A 15021-nucleotide genomic window follows, 5' to 3' on the forward strand; every position below is an offset into this window, starting at 1 on the left:
ATCTGGGAACTTTTTGTTCCAGCGTTTCATAAAGTAAGTCTTGCCTGTGCCCTAACATGCCATGCCATGACCACTGTTTGCAACACTCAAGCAAACAGCAAGCTTATACGGTGAATGAGTACTACAAACTGCCATACCATCATATTGATTCTTTTGCAGAAAATAGTATATTCTGGAAAGAAGGTTAAACAGTGGCTGTACTGTACTTGGCACCATATGCTGTCACACACATCACTAGAAGCACTCATCTCTTTTTTCTCATATGCATATATATATTTCCACTCTCTATTTTCTGGTTGCCTTTTTTTTTTTTTTGGTAGTTTTGAAATTTTGATCAAGTGTTCAACCGAAAAACAATTGAGATTGAAGCATGCCTCAGTTTTAACTTAATAAACCGCTATTAGTTAGTTCGTCGTCCTATAATATTTTATAGGTTTTTTTTAATCACGAATAGTCCATATATTATGTCAACCCGAATAGTTCATACATTGTTCAAATTCGATCAATGTCGTCCCACTCCCACTGCTCTAACTAACTAGATTAATTCGCATCTGCTATGTTGCCCTTCTTAATTAAGAAGAATTGAACCATGATACAATATCAATCACTGAGTCAAAGAAAGAAACAAATAAAAGATTATTCCGCAATGGAAAGGAAAACATCTGCAAGTTATTTTCCCTTCAATGTAAGAGAAATGGAAAATATTGCCAAGAACACATACAAGATTTCTACAAATAGAATTCTTCGGTGGATCTTCCCCAATGGTACGTTAGCATCTCCTCTCCAATTTAGGACAATTTTCAATTGTAAGTTCTAGAGGATGCACCTCCTCTGGCAAATACAACAATTTCCGGCATGATTCAAGGACCAGCTTTCTAAGTGACCTGAAATTTGTCAACCACCCTGGTAATGCCTCCAAATTGTCACAGTGTATAATATAGCAGTCTTGTAGGGTTTCAGCAGCTCCTTGCAACCATTCGGGCAATGCCAACATCTTTGGTACACCATCTATAACCAATTTTTGGAGCCTCAGTGCAATTACTTGATAGTTTCCATTCACCAATTCAAGCCTTTTACATTTATATATTACAAGGGTACGCAATGCAGCAAGGTAAGTCATATCACTTGGCAAAGACGTTAGATTTCCACAATTCCAAATACAAAGAAACCGAAGTGATTTCAAGCATCCGACTCCGTTCTCCGAAAAACTTGTTTGCTTTGTGGTTAAGAAAAGGAGTCTGAGGCAAGTCAAGTTGCTTGTATCTCTAGGCAAGTTTTCAAGATTCTCACATCCAAGAAGGCCTAGGCTTTGCAAGCTCTGTAACTTGCAAATTGTGTTGGGGAGTTTCTTGATTTCATCATTACCAGCTAAGTCCAGATATCTCAAATGCTTTAGGGTACCAATGGAACTTGGCAACCCTTTTAATGATAAATCAAACAAGCCGAGCATACGCAGATATTTGAATCTTGAAAAGCATGTAAGAAGGAAGGATTCATCAATAATTATACCCCGAGCCGTTACAGTTCGCACTTTGTTCAGCTTTCTTAGCATTGTTGAACCATTTTGGCCAAGTTCCAGAATTGGCAAATGTCTAACATTTTCAGAGATGTTTTTGGTGCTAGAGTTTACTATAGAGAACTCACCTTCTGCAAGTGATTGTACAAGGTCGTGGATAAGATCATGCATGGAAAATCTATAGCTGAGATTATAGTGATAGTCCACAAGTTCAACATGTTCAAAGAAAGATCTCGCCCATAACTCTTTGAAATATAGCTCGCCAACATCTTCTAGCTCTAGATTTTCATGATCCCTTGGTTGAAGGATTCCGTGTGCCATCCAACAATAGATCAAGTCCAAGCTATAATATCCAAATGTACCCTTTGGAAGAAGTAAACAGTAAGCAAGACAATTTTTCAAATGAGAAGGCAGTTTTGTATAACTCAATCTTAAAGCAGGTAAAATGTGACCAGCACCTTCTCGTTCTAATTCCCATATCTCAGAGTCTCTTATCAATTTCCATTTGAGTTCTTCAGTCTCCGAGTACAATTGACACCCTAAGGTTCCCACCGCCAACGGAACCCCTCCACACTTTCTCACAATATCTTTTCCTATTTCAAAGAGGTTTGGATGTTTCTTCTCATCTTCTTCTACAAATGCACATTTTACAAATAAAGACAAGCAATCCTCATTAGAGAGGCGTTTTAAATTAACGTATGTTCGAACTGTGCTCGTGACTGAAGCAACTGAGATATTACGCGTCGTCACTAAAATTTTACTTCCTAATTTGGCTCCATCTATCAATACATCTCTGAACTCACTCCATTTTATACGATCGTCAATCCACACATCATCCAAGACAAGCAAAAATTTCTTATCCTTCAAAGTGTCGCGTAGCTTTCCTTGCAATTGATCTATAGACAACTTATCACTGATCTCTGTATCTAATGCAGAACTAAGAATCTCTTTTGTTAGTCTAATAATATCAAAGTCTACTGAAACATACACCCACATCCTCAATTCAAAGTTCCCAACAACCCTTTCATCATTGTACAGCAATTTGGCTAGTGTGGTCTTCCCCAAACCTCCAATTCCCACTATTGGAATGACAGAAACATTCTTATTGTTGCCATTTTGGTTATCACCTTGTTGCAGCAGAAGATCAACAATTTCTTTTTTCTCAGAGTCTCTACCAATAACCTCCGAAGGACGAACAAAGGAGTGGGTCATGTTCTCTCTCATCATCATGTTCTTTACACTACTATGATGATCATCATGATTTCTTCCATGATGGTCAATAGAGAGAAGATCAAATATAGCCTTATTAGCTTTAAGCTCATCTAACCTCTCCCTAATCCCCTTGATCTCATGACCTGCTTTCAAACGGAACGCGATTGGATTAGAAGGCGAAAAGAAACGGCGTACCTTTCTAGTGGTGCCATGATATGTTTGCTTTCGCAGAGCTTGGCACTCAAACTCATCCAACAAATCCTCGGCATCAAGAAACACATCTTTAAGTTGTCGTAGCCAACTGCGTAGCTCCTTGTTATGTGCTTGCTTCTCTTCAGCGTCCAAGAGCACAGCTTTGATGGCTGACATGGTGCGCCCCAGCTTCTGCAGGTCTGCTTTGACGCCCCATACCAAGCAAATCTCATCGTAGGCAATGGAGCTTAGCTTTTCAATGAGTTTGCTTGCCAACTCAAAGGCAACATCAGCCATGGTTTCTTCGATGAGGTGAATACAGAGGGTATGAATCAATTGACTAATGTGCCTTCAAATACAAACCAATACTTTTGCTTGCCCTTCACATACAGTAGTCAACGGTGGGAACAATTTTGTACACAGCTGATATTTCATTCAGTATTTTATTTATTATTTTTAAAGCTTAAGTTGTTCCTTTAAGTAATTTCATACGAGATAAATTTGCAATTAAGATTAATTATAAGCATTGAATGGGGAAATAATTAGGGGAGTGAAATTGGCAACACTCATTTTGTGTTTTCATCAATAAAGAAAGACTACTTAACAGTGGATGTGTACAATAATTATGCCAACTTTTTTTTAAAAATAAATAAATACTACTCGCCAACGAGGTCTAACCGAGTGGAAAAGGGTCTTGACTTGCAGACCAATGATCTCAGGTTCGAATTCCTCATGGCACCTTGATAGTGTGCGTGTGAGAAAACCCCTCCTCCCTTTATAGTTTAGACTATTGCTTGTATTATATAAAATAATTTTAAAAAAATGAAATAGACTACGTAAGTGTGGGTGGTTAAATAATTAGGAATGACTTTTTCTTTTGCTTGACAACAAATAAATACGACCATATTAAGGGTAGGGGCGGCCACAACAATTTTGAATTGAAGATGTCATATCATATGACTCACTTTAATAAACAATTAGGAAGAGTTTTGGTATCTAGGCTTTTATAGGCTTCCACAGTAGCTCAAAAGAGAGCTGATGACTGTGGGCAAGACATGAGTCATCCTATACAACAACAAAAAATAATGAAGAAAGATGTTCATATATATATTGGCAAGTCTTGTATATATTGCCCTTGTTTTAACTAAGGGCAAAGTGGAGAAACATCTCCTATGCTATTCACATTGACATGGTTGCATAATGCTTTAGCCGCTTTCCCTTCCTCGCGCTGGAGATTAATACCTTGCAACACAATCCCCTTACAAGGGAAGCTCTTGCTGCAATCGAATTTTATCGCAACATCCGAAGCACTTGTTCCACTAATGTTCTTGTACACCACATTTTCCACTTGAACTGCTGATCTCTGTGATCATTGAATCAATAGATAATTATTAATCAAGAACCTAATCAAGTGATGAAGTTGGTGTAATTAATCTTCTGGTAGTTTGATTAATTACCTGTTCTTTGCAAGGTTTTCTGTCGCAGTAGTTTTGGTCGATAATTATCGGGTTGGAAACATTGTGCATTTCAATGTTCTCAAATGTGATGTTGCTTGCACTTCCGGATCCTCCCTGAATATAACATTGTTGGTTGTTCCATGTTTTTTGGTACTCAAAACTCATTCAGTACTTCTAATTAAGTTAATTTGAAACTCTATATACCTGCCATGTCTTAATCCTAACCCCATTTGTGGTTCCAGAAAGTATAGCTCCATTTACTGTAATTTCTGAAACATAAGCTTTTGAATGTCCAGATCCCAAGCTTCCAATACTGAAGTGATCACCATGAAAATTTTGGACAATACTCAGGCTGTCATGGTACGTCTCTAGACTGCCGATCTGAATTCAACCCGAAAATTTACTCGGAAAGTAGGGGTTCAAAATTATACCTGATTCCATGACCTGGTCCACAGGTAATGTTCGTGGCTTGCACCTTTCCGCATCCATTTACAATTGAAAGACAATCATCACCTTAGTTAACAATATGGTATATATCTATATGTTAGGATGATTGAAGGGTTGCAGTAATTAGAAAAATTTATTTTTGTTTGGTTTAATGTGAAGTGCACCTGTGGCTATAACAGAGTTTGTGATGAGTATGTTTTGCGTATCTGTGACATGAATTCCATCAGTATTAGGGCTTTTCTCTGGTGCAATTATTGAGAGATTGGAAGCTTGAACTTTCATGCACTTCTGGAAAGACACATGAATTTGTTGCGCATCTTGTATGTTCAGATTATTCACCCTCAAATTCTTGCACTTCTGAAAGATGAGTGCCTGCAGCCAAAATAACAGTTTGTATGTATATACATGCATGGGGCTATCTCAGTAAGGAAATGAACATACATACCGTTGGTGCGTCCTTGCAGGGCTGCAAATGATCAATATTGGATTGGAACACATTAAGTCAGCATATATTTTATTAAACCAAGTACAAGTATCTGAAAACAGCATTTAAATTATACTAATATACCTTAGATTTATTGATTTTGCATGAGTTTTGCCACCATTGTTCCCCATTGCCATTGATGACTCCACCACCTTCAACCAATAAATTTCGGACGGTGTCAAAGACAAGCCAGTGTCTACCATCTTGGCTGAAGTCAGATAGATTTTCGGAAGCTTTTAAGGTTCCAAGAATCTGAAAATTTTCCCAGAATCTTTATTTTTGTTCACACAAGAATAGTTTAGAGTATATTAATTCAAGCATAGTTAGCTAGCTATAGCCTTCCTTTCTTAGCTCACCTGAACCGTGACTTCAGATTTGCAAGGGCCTGAAAATTGAATTGGTTTGAGGCGATAGATCTTCTCAGGCACCACCAGAACAGCTTCATCATTAGATGAACAAGCGACCTTCCAAGCCTTCTCAAACGCCTGAAAGAACTATATAATTAAGCATACAACACCAATATATATAAAAGAAATAAAGTGTAAAATACAAGTTGTCTCTTCAATAATGTAAAGATTTCAAGGGGACAGACTAGCGGCCCACTATTATCAAACTATCAATAACTGGACCACATATACAATCCAGTGTGGAGTTTTATACGGAAAGTATCGATGTAGTGGAACCACTCATTATATGTTGTATTTATTTTGCCAAGTTTTACATCTGAAACTTGACATTAATTCTTGAACAAATAATAATACTACACATCAGAAAGCAAAATACAAGATATAGTAACCTCATGGAAGCCACAAAATAACCACCATTTAGGTTTAAGAGGAATATCACCTCTGTGTCATCAGTTTCTCCATCACCCTCAGCTCCAAAATCATTGACATTTACCGAAGCCGAAGTGCCACCCACTTTATCGAAGCTCTTCAAACTTAGGACGTCTGAACTTTGCTTGATCAAGTCTTTGGAGAAGTTACCGCCATCATCGATCATGTCGAAGTATGAAGGATAAGCTTGGGAACCGAATTGAGATGCTTCCTCAACATACTTGTTGAGTGGGATGTCTTGTAAACTGCAGGAAACAAAAGAGAGGATGATGAAGAAGAATGGGATTAAATCAATTTCTTGAGGAGCCATCGTTTTCTTCTATTATATAAGAAGCATGCAAAATGGATGTTCATGGGATATTTGAGCTAAAATTTATGGATTGGTGAGAAGAATGGGATGGTGAGATTCGATATTTATAGAGACAGACTGAGAAGCCCTCATTACTTGTTGGTGCCCCATCAACTTCTTGATGCGTCACATGAAAATGTGATTTAATCTCTTCGTCATCATTACATGTCATTCTTTTCTATATATACCCACACAATTAGTATTATCATTTAAAAAGACTGTATGCAAAGACATTGTATATGATTATGTTATGTTCTTTTCCCAATTATCTCGCATAGTGCGTTGTTGGATTGTCAATCTGAGTACACATTTCAACAAGAATTCACCTACTCAATGATCCGAGTAGTTTGGCAACAAACTTCGTAACTCTAGAGGAAGAACATGTTGTTCTAATAATAATTTTTTTTATGTATACACAAAGTACGTAGCGTTCTCTAAACTCCCGTTTTATCGTTTGATTCTATATAGCTACCATTATTGATAAGATTATATCACTTGAGTGGTAATCGGAAAGCACACTATGTTTGTCTGTTTATGGCCCACAAATAAGTTGCTATGTTTGCTAATGTTTTGCATTGAAAATCCTTCAAATATAGTGAGATTATATACTTCAATGTGGACTTAAAGTTATGCCTGTTAATTCGCGGCTACATATAGAAATATTCTTTTGACATACAATCTGACATGTTATGTTATTAAATTGTCAACGGGAGAATTTTGTAGGCAAAAATTAAACAATAGATGGGAGAAATTTGTAGTACTGGAGAAAAGGGGTGGAGACGATGGGTTGTGTCACCATTTTCATTTTTAGGATTAAAGGATGCAACACATTAACAAATGGAAGCGCTTTGATTCAGTTCAGAAGTGCTTCTAGGTTGTGGGAGTGATGTTTGAAGAAGCACATGCTATGTGCTTATTCAGGAAGCACCCCCAAGTGCTTTTCCAGAAAGCACTTTGATTTCTTATAAAAATTCAACATATTTATAATAAAAGCGCTTTTGTGAGAAGCACTTACGATCAGAAGTTCTGACTAAAAAAGCAGTCTCAAAAGAGCCCTTATATTGTTTGGAAATATCACAATGTCATGATTTTTTAATTTTTTGAGTGAGAAATTATGAGGAAACTCCGTGATGCAATGCGAAGAATTCCATAGCGTGCAAACATCTCTCTCTAGTTGTTTGTAATGATTAATAATTTGACTAGCATATATAATAAATGGCGTGTTCCAATCATACTAAAACATCGGAAGTATTCATCCATATCATGTGTGGACTACGCCATATAGTTTTTTTTTTCTCTCTCCTCTCTTTAGATTTCTAATAGATGTGTTATATTTGAAATCAAAGATTGCCTAGAGATACAAATAATTTCGATAATCTAACATGGTAGCTGATTTTCTGACAAAGTAGGGGCATCTTTCTTCGACTACTTGTAATTGGTTTAGTAATTTTTCCTTTGAATTTTACATAAAATTAATTTTAATATGTATGGTTTAACGATCTGTCCCCAATATTATTTCTAATCTCTTTATCTGTTTTTTTTTTTAAAATTCCTACACATTCCTATGTATCATTTAAATGCTCGATAATTAGTTTTTGATACGACTCGTAACGTAACATCAGGATGTAAAATTTGAAGGAAACTATGCATCAGAAGGAAAACATTGAAAGCAAAGTGGTGTTAGAGAGTCGTATACATTATCTGGTTGTCATATTATTAATTTTATTTCTTAGTTAGTCATGATGGAGTGGAACAAAGAATCTTCTAAACCTGCATCATGTTGTCGACTTAAATAAGGTAATTAAGCAAAGTATAAGATGACAATGATTGAATGAGGTAATGATTACATGGTTGCATATGGTATGATATGATTTATCATCTACATTTCTTTGTGGGTTCTCATGTGATGTGAGAGACAAGAAAATCTTCAGTGACTGTTCCTGTCTTGACAGTTTTTATCTCATAAAATACATGTCTAATTTTAACTGGACTGTACTCGCTCACGAAGTGACATAAATAAGCCCTACTGAAATTTTCTCAAGAAGTAGACTCATGATTGTATAAAACTGATTAGAACTAAGAATCTTTCCTAAGGTTGAGTTGATTTAAGGTTTTCTTTTCCTGCTTGCACGTTTGCACAGGACATTAAAAAAATGGAAGAGGATGATGCTGAGTAACAAAGATAGATTAGATACTTTTATTACAGAGAAATCAGAACACTACAACATTGGTTAACTCTAGTTCTTAGCAACATCACTAAAGGAACAGGATGCTGAGTAGAACTTTTATTACAGAGAAACCAGAACACTACAACATTAGCTACTCTATTACTTATTTCCCAAGTAGGGCCTCTCCCTCCAGCATGCAAAACAGCCACATCATGTCTTCAAATGCATGAATTCCAAAACCCCCAACCAGAGTGACAATGTTAACTAAATTCTTAGTATTGGACTGCTTAAACTTGGATCTCTACTGACCATCTGTACATCTCTTCGTCTGGAACTGGGATGGTAATGGTCATTAATCCAGTTGCAGAGTCATATTCGAAGTCAGTCTCAGCATTGTCGACAGTGCACTTCAGTGGATGCTGGGAAAGGTACGCTCCAAATCTTCCACATCCTCTGGTTTTGAGACCAATTGTCGCAGTTGGAGATCCATTCTCGGAGAGAGAAGTGGTATCTTCCCCATTGGAAAGCTCTGGTTTCTTGTCAGAAGCCAAATGGATTTCAAACTGCTCCACAGCAGCACTGGCATTGAACATGTCAAGTAGGCCTATTGGCGCAAATGAGATGTTGGATGTGATCTCCTGCAACAGACAAAACCATATCATTTAGTAAACCCTTAGCAACAATCGGAATTTCAGCATCTAATAAACAATAGCAGCTATAGATACCAACCTTGAGAGGACAGAAATGGAAAAGCTCATACTCCAGAACATTAAGACTCACAGGGACCGAACCACCTTTTGGCAACCGAATTACCTCTCCTGACAGTCAATAATGGTTCATAATGTTAGAAAGCTGAAGACCAGGAAGTAGTGGTAATAATGTTACAATTTATAATAAAGGTAGGTAGATTTGTTTTTATGAGTTTTGCAATTATATCATTTTGTTCCTATTGACAGTCAATAACGGTTCATAATGATAGAAAGCTGAAGACCAGGAAGTAGTGGCAATAATGTTACAATTTATAATAAAGGTAGGTAGATTTGTTCCCATGAGTTTTGCTATTATATCATATTGACAAGCTACTTGAGAATTGTTTCCTGACTGTTGGTACCTGACTTATGAGCATAAACTACTGTTTCTCCATTCCAATCAGCACCAGCAACTTGAGCAATGACATCAACATCGGTGGCACGGACAGAAGCAGTGAGGGTACTAGGAGACTCATCATGAATGCGAGTCTTCTTTATAATCTTGCACCAACCTGCACCTTGACAGTTAAACACACCAACCACACCAGAGCATTTGTTGACATTCCAAATTTTGAGCAAGCTGCAAAGAAAATTATTTACATAAGCTTTACTTATAGAGATCTAAATTTTAAAAACCATATAACTTGGAAAGCATAGAGAGGAAACAGAACAAACCTGGTCCCATCTCTTGCTGGATCAGCAAAGAGACAATCACGGGTAGGCCTGCCAGGTAATTGGGCACGGAGGACAGATCCATCAGGGAGGACCAGCTTCCTCAAAAGATCAAAGTTGTGGTTGCCTGGCTTATCACTGTTAAGAGAAATACCCAAAATTATACATTAGAACTCATACTTCCATGAAGTGCCTATAGAATAAATTTGTTTGGTGCATAGCATTACCTGACATAGATTGCACATCCACCAACAGCACGAGCTGCACCGTGATAATCTGCAGCTGAATGTAAACTCTGCAAAAGAAAAGATTCTTTCATCAATAAAACATGTTATGCCAAATGATAATAGCAACAAGTTTATCTGCCTTTCTTCCAAATAAATGACATTGAGTCTCAACATCACAGAACATTGCAAATAACCAAATAAATTGCAATTGTAAATCTTGAACAAACATGAATATTGATGTTTCAAGCCTCCACCAACTAACGTAGACTAGTAAGCAATAGTAAACTACTTTTTACAATTACACATGAATGTAAATTTAATAAGCATGTACTTCAAGGAAATGGCTGCTTACTAGCCTCCCACACATCAACATCCAGAAAAATCAAACAGTGCCAAAGCATATTGAGATAACAAAATGAGACATAAAATACCTCATTATTTACTTACATGAAACATATCCCAATCAGGTTGCATGAATTCTCCAAGGAAAAGGGTGTTATAAGCAACAGAAGATATATGAATTGTGTGAGAAGCAGGATCCCGGGGGTAGAAGTCATCAGAAGCTCTCACCACAGCAGTCTGCTTGGAACTGTAGAGCCCATCAGTGTTATGACACATGCAAGAGATACATCCATTGTCAGGAAAGTTTCGAGCAACCGAAGCCTCAAGTGCCTGGTGGTAGCTGCGGGTCAATGAAACTCTACCACCATGACCAGACCCAAGAGTCTCAATGATGTTTTGAACATCAACCTTAACTCCATCCACACCACAAGAAGCCAAGTAGGCATGAAGCTCATTGTAGAAATTGAAAACTTTCTTTGGATGTACCAGACCAAGGCCGTGAACAGATAAGCTGTCCATAACTATGTCTGGTTGGTTTCCCGTTACACCAGGGGACGACACTGGGTATGCCAAAGCAGTTTCATAGTGTTCCATGCCAGTAGCAGCTGGTTTCACTCCACCCCAGTAACCAGCTAGAGCATGCCATACATACACAAATCTGCGCAGCAATTCACAAATTCAGCTAATGAGTAACAATACTTCCTACATAAATCTTTTTTTTTCAATAAATAAATAAAATCTTACAATGGATGACCATCAGCAAATGTCAAGCAGAATACAAAATCTAGCATCCCACAATATTCAATTTTTTTTCCTTGTTTGCTACTGATAGTGAGATTTTATTCAAACTAAACCCATCAATTTATTAACTAGAAGAAAAAGCCCTTTGTCCCCATTCAACATTTATTCTGATCATAAACTCTTCGACATCACACATATCTGTAATTAATTTCCCAATAAGTACCCATTTTCATGTTATAATTCTGAATATCGTAATAAATATTTCTCCAGGGGATCTCTACTCTGACCTACCATTTTTAAGGATACGAAATCATGGATTTTTAAATCCCAGCAATATCTTGCTATGCGTCCGAAGTAGATAAACAAATTCTATGTAAAACCATTATAAAAGAACAGCAGGGAGTTCCGTGCAACTTACTTCACATTTTGATGTTGCTTGGCTTCATCCACAACGTGTTTCAGACCGGAGACTTGCTCACTGTTGTGGCCATTCTTTTGGAATTTTTCATTCTCTTTTATTCCAGTCAGCCTACTTGCAAACCTGCAATTAGCGTATCGCATTAACTAACCAACTACTTTAAGTCGATAGACCCAACAGCAATGTCCGGAGAAAAAATGCATGATTGCATGTAAGAAGACGACAAAAGAAGATCTTTCTAACTTATCCTATTCCAATCATGCACATGAAAAGAGAACATTATCAAAACTGATAAAAGAGTAATCATTTAAAATTGAAAAAGAAGACAGAAGCATTACTGTGCTCCTTCTTGTACAACAGCATCTGTATCCTTGTCTTTATTTTCAATCTGTTGCCAGCCATCATCAACGATAAGGAATCGCGGAGGCGTCCCACCCTTGGATAAGCTGCAATGATTCCACAACACAACACAGTAATTAAATAAAGATGCTTACAAATTCAAGTTAGAGTAAATGGCAAGTTAATTATGATATCGTTTCTTATTACCTTTTAAGGCCTTGCTCCACACCCTCGGCTGTGACATCAGTGTAAAAGGCATCCCATGTACACCAGCCAAACCAGTCAAGAAAAGAAGGCAACTGCATGCAACCAAGAGAACAGATATTAGATTCATTCAAGAAAAGGTTGTGATGCGCCATTCAAATTGTAGAACACCAATTACAGAAGAAGACAAAAAGTGTTGTGGTCTTACCTTTTTCTTCTCACGGTGAACAAAAGTTTTCATGTGTTTTTCCACAGCCCTGTTTAATGAAAATGAAAACAGAGGAGTCATTTACCAAAATAAATGCAAAGACATCATCCATCATCCTAATCAAAACCAAATTATTTACCTTCTCTAGCAATAACATAATCATATTAGCAAAACAAAATTAAAGATTTAATTGCAGATCTACAATGATGACGATAAATTATTAGAATGAAAATTCAGGACTTACTTTACAGCCTGTGTGATAACCTCAAATGGATTGGTTCCAGCATGGATGTAAACAAGGCACTGGCCCTGATTGGTCTGAACAGCAGAATCTCCTGCAAAACCAATCACACACCACAAGAAACACGTTGTTTTTGGTTCCTTCGAACTCGAATTTTGTATGTTTTTTCTTTTCCCAAATCCTTTAAACTCCAATTATTTGATTCATTTGAATGATATTCACTGTGGGTGGTTTCTCCAGCCCGACTGTGTTCGCATTAATGACAGCTCCACCCCACATTTTCAGATTGTTCATCTCCTTCATTATTGGCCGGCGGGATGGGACTGATTAACGGGAAGACATGGCCTTATATAATGGAATGACAGGCAGGGAAGGTGTATATAGCCTACACCAGATACTTGTTTTATTGCCATAACCTACTCACCACTCTCGAGGCAAACCTCGACTTCATTCCTCTCGTTGCCTTGCAGAACAGAACGGAAGAGGCCCTCAAGCAGAGGCAGGAAGACGGTGTAGATGGTAGGGGAAGAAGAATCATCTTCATCACCTCCTTCGCCATCACCTTCGCTTTCAACAAGCATGAATTGGGTCTCCAATGGAACATCTTTCCCACATGTCCCCATCCTCTGAGTCATCCACCATAACTTGAACCGGAAACAGCACATGAAACGGAGACCCCTATGCATCATAATAACGACAGTAATTACTACCATATTTGAAAAATTGAAATTCAAAGCATAGCAATCATTGCACCATTACTCAATCACCATCTACGGCTAAAGCTAAAAGATTTAAACTTTGACATATTGATTTTGACAACCAAAAACACAAGAGATACTGAAACTGCTTACTCTAAAACACCAATGGGGAAGATGTGAAGGCTTTTGCTTTGAGCGGCAGTGGCACCAATGAAAGCACCAGCAACGAGCCCAACACCAGTCCCTGGTGTAAGCACGATGTTGTCTGGAACTCCAGTCAAAATGGTCTTTCCCTGAACCACCAAGTTCCCATCGTTGATTGAAATCTGTGGGATGACCGTCATGGTTGATGACTGCGAAACTACTGTCTCACAACATAAAACATAAATTCATCAAAATTCACCTTGGATCAGATAGAGAATTCTGGAGCATTTTTACAATTATCAACTACATCAATTTCATATTTATCCATGGGTTTTATAATAAATAAATAAAAAGCCATAATTTTTTACAGCAAAAATATACCATCAATGGAAAAATTTAAGAACCCAGGTGAAATGCATGTTGGCGCACAGGGTTTATTTGGTAATTTCGAAAATTTGAGGCTGCTTGAGGAAAACTGCTACAGAAATTAAAAAAAAACCCAAAAGGCAAAAAGGAAAATAACTTGAGGGTTTTGAATCACCATCAAGTTTGGTCCACATGGTGTGGGCCTTTGCCCTTTCCCAGCCTTTAACTTTTGCTGAAAGCTTGAAACTTTTTGGTCTGAAAACCCCAAAAATTCAGAACAATCATATGAAACTGACTAACAGAATAAAACAGGAGCTTCAGGATTTTAATCGAAGTTCAAGTATCACAGAGCCTAAGCTCAATTCATGGTTAATTTATCATTAGAAGCCATTGAAGGCAAAAACCCAGCTGGAGCTTCATGAAGAAGTAAACAAAGAGCTAAAAAACAGCTCACACCACCGACTTCACAATCAAAGCTCAAACAATTCCAGAAAACCCCAAGCACTCACCAGAAAAGGTAAAGAGGTCTCTGGCTGCCCAAGGAATTCAAGCACAGAGCTTTGTTAAGCCTCTAGAAATGGACAGAGAGATGAAATGAAAGTGAGGGTTTGGAAAACCAAAACCCAGAGAGAAGAACAAGTGCACCCAGCAACGGAATGCGCTTGAATGCAATTAAAGCAATGCTTTAGGTGATGGTCTGTGTTTTGAATGCTTTTACACACAGAACGTGAGTTTCCAAAGAAGAGGTTGGTGGAATTATATACGACTTGGGCTGCGTTAAACTTCGAGCAAGTTCTATCCTCGATGCTTCCAGATGCTGCCACGTCGGATACCATCATTGGATTTTTTTTGTGCACTAGTTATGTTCTTTCTTTTGGTCAATCAATAGTGATGTTCTCATGTTACGAATTTTGATTGTGATTTCCTATAGTTTATTTGAAGAAGGACGTCATCTCTATAAATGTGTACCACAAATTCAGGTTTTGACAACGTAAAATTGTTATATTGCTA

The 15021-nt window shown here is 37.5% G+C and overlaps 3 protein-coding genes across 6 annotated transcripts; all 3 read right to left on the bottom strand.

Annotated features, from left to right (window-relative positions):
• Positions 1-749: 749 nt before the first annotated feature.
• Positions 750-3323, bottom strand: LOC110744464 (disease resistance protein RGA2-like). The gene has a single exon (XM_021944439.2). The coding sequence runs from the start codon at positions 3215-3217 to the stop codon at positions 770-772; it is 2448 nt and encodes an 815-aa protein (XP_021800131.2). The 5' UTR covers positions 3218-3323; the 3' UTR covers positions 750-769.
• A 494-nt stretch (positions 3324-3817) lies between these two features.
• On the bottom strand, positions 3818-6516 carry LOC110744463 (polygalacturonase-like). 2 transcript variants are annotated; one of them, XM_088255983.1, is made up of 9 exons: positions 6155-6516; positions 5665-5793; positions 5393-5560; positions 5270-5290; positions 4989-5196; positions 4809-4890; positions 4582-4729; positions 4378-4491; positions 3818-4283 (listed from the first exon to the last, which is right to left on the bottom strand). In XM_088255983.1, the coding sequence occupies exons 1-9, from the start codon at positions 6452-6454 to the stop codon at positions 4065-4067; spliced, it is 1389 nt and encodes a 462-aa protein (XP_088112109.1). In that variant the 5' UTR covers positions 6455-6516; the 3' UTR covers positions 3818-4064. The 2 variants fall into 2 exon arrangements, with proteins under 2 accessions (XP_088112109.1, XP_021800130.1); XM_021944438.2 differs by having other exon boundaries at positions 3820-4283; positions 4582-4690.
• Positions 6517-8660: 2144 nt separating this feature from the next.
• On the bottom strand, positions 8661-14744 carry SIP2 (seed imbibition 2). 3 transcript variants are annotated; one of them, XM_021944431.2, is made up of 14 exons: positions 14520-14744; positions 13654-13861; positions 13227-13480; positions 12806-12896; positions 12562-12610; positions 12357-12448; positions 12149-12256; positions 11811-11933; positions 10757-11309; positions 10310-10377; positions 10086-10220; positions 9773-9990; positions 9391-9479; positions 8661-9299 (listed from the first exon to the last, which is right to left on the bottom strand). In XM_021944431.2, exons 2-14 carry the CDS (start codon positions 13842-13844, stop codon positions 8949-8951), a joined length of 2322 nt encoding a protein of 773 aa, XP_021800123.1. In that variant the 5' UTR covers positions 13845-13861; positions 14520-14744; the 3' UTR covers positions 8661-8948. The 3 variants fall into 3 exon arrangements, with proteins under 3 accessions (XP_021800123.1, XP_021800122.1, XP_021800124.1); XM_021944430.2 differs by having other exon boundaries at positions 13654-13864; XM_021944432.2 differs by having other exon boundaries at positions 13654-13868.
• Positions 14745-15021: the final 277 nt, after the last annotated feature.

Source organism: Prunus avium, chromosome 7 (genome assembly GCF_965620075.1).
Source record: "Prunus avium chromosome 7, drPruAviu1.hap1.1, whole genome shotgun sequence".
NCBI classification, from domain to species: Eukaryota; Viridiplantae; Streptophyta; class Magnoliopsida; order Rosales; family Rosaceae; genus Prunus; species Prunus avium.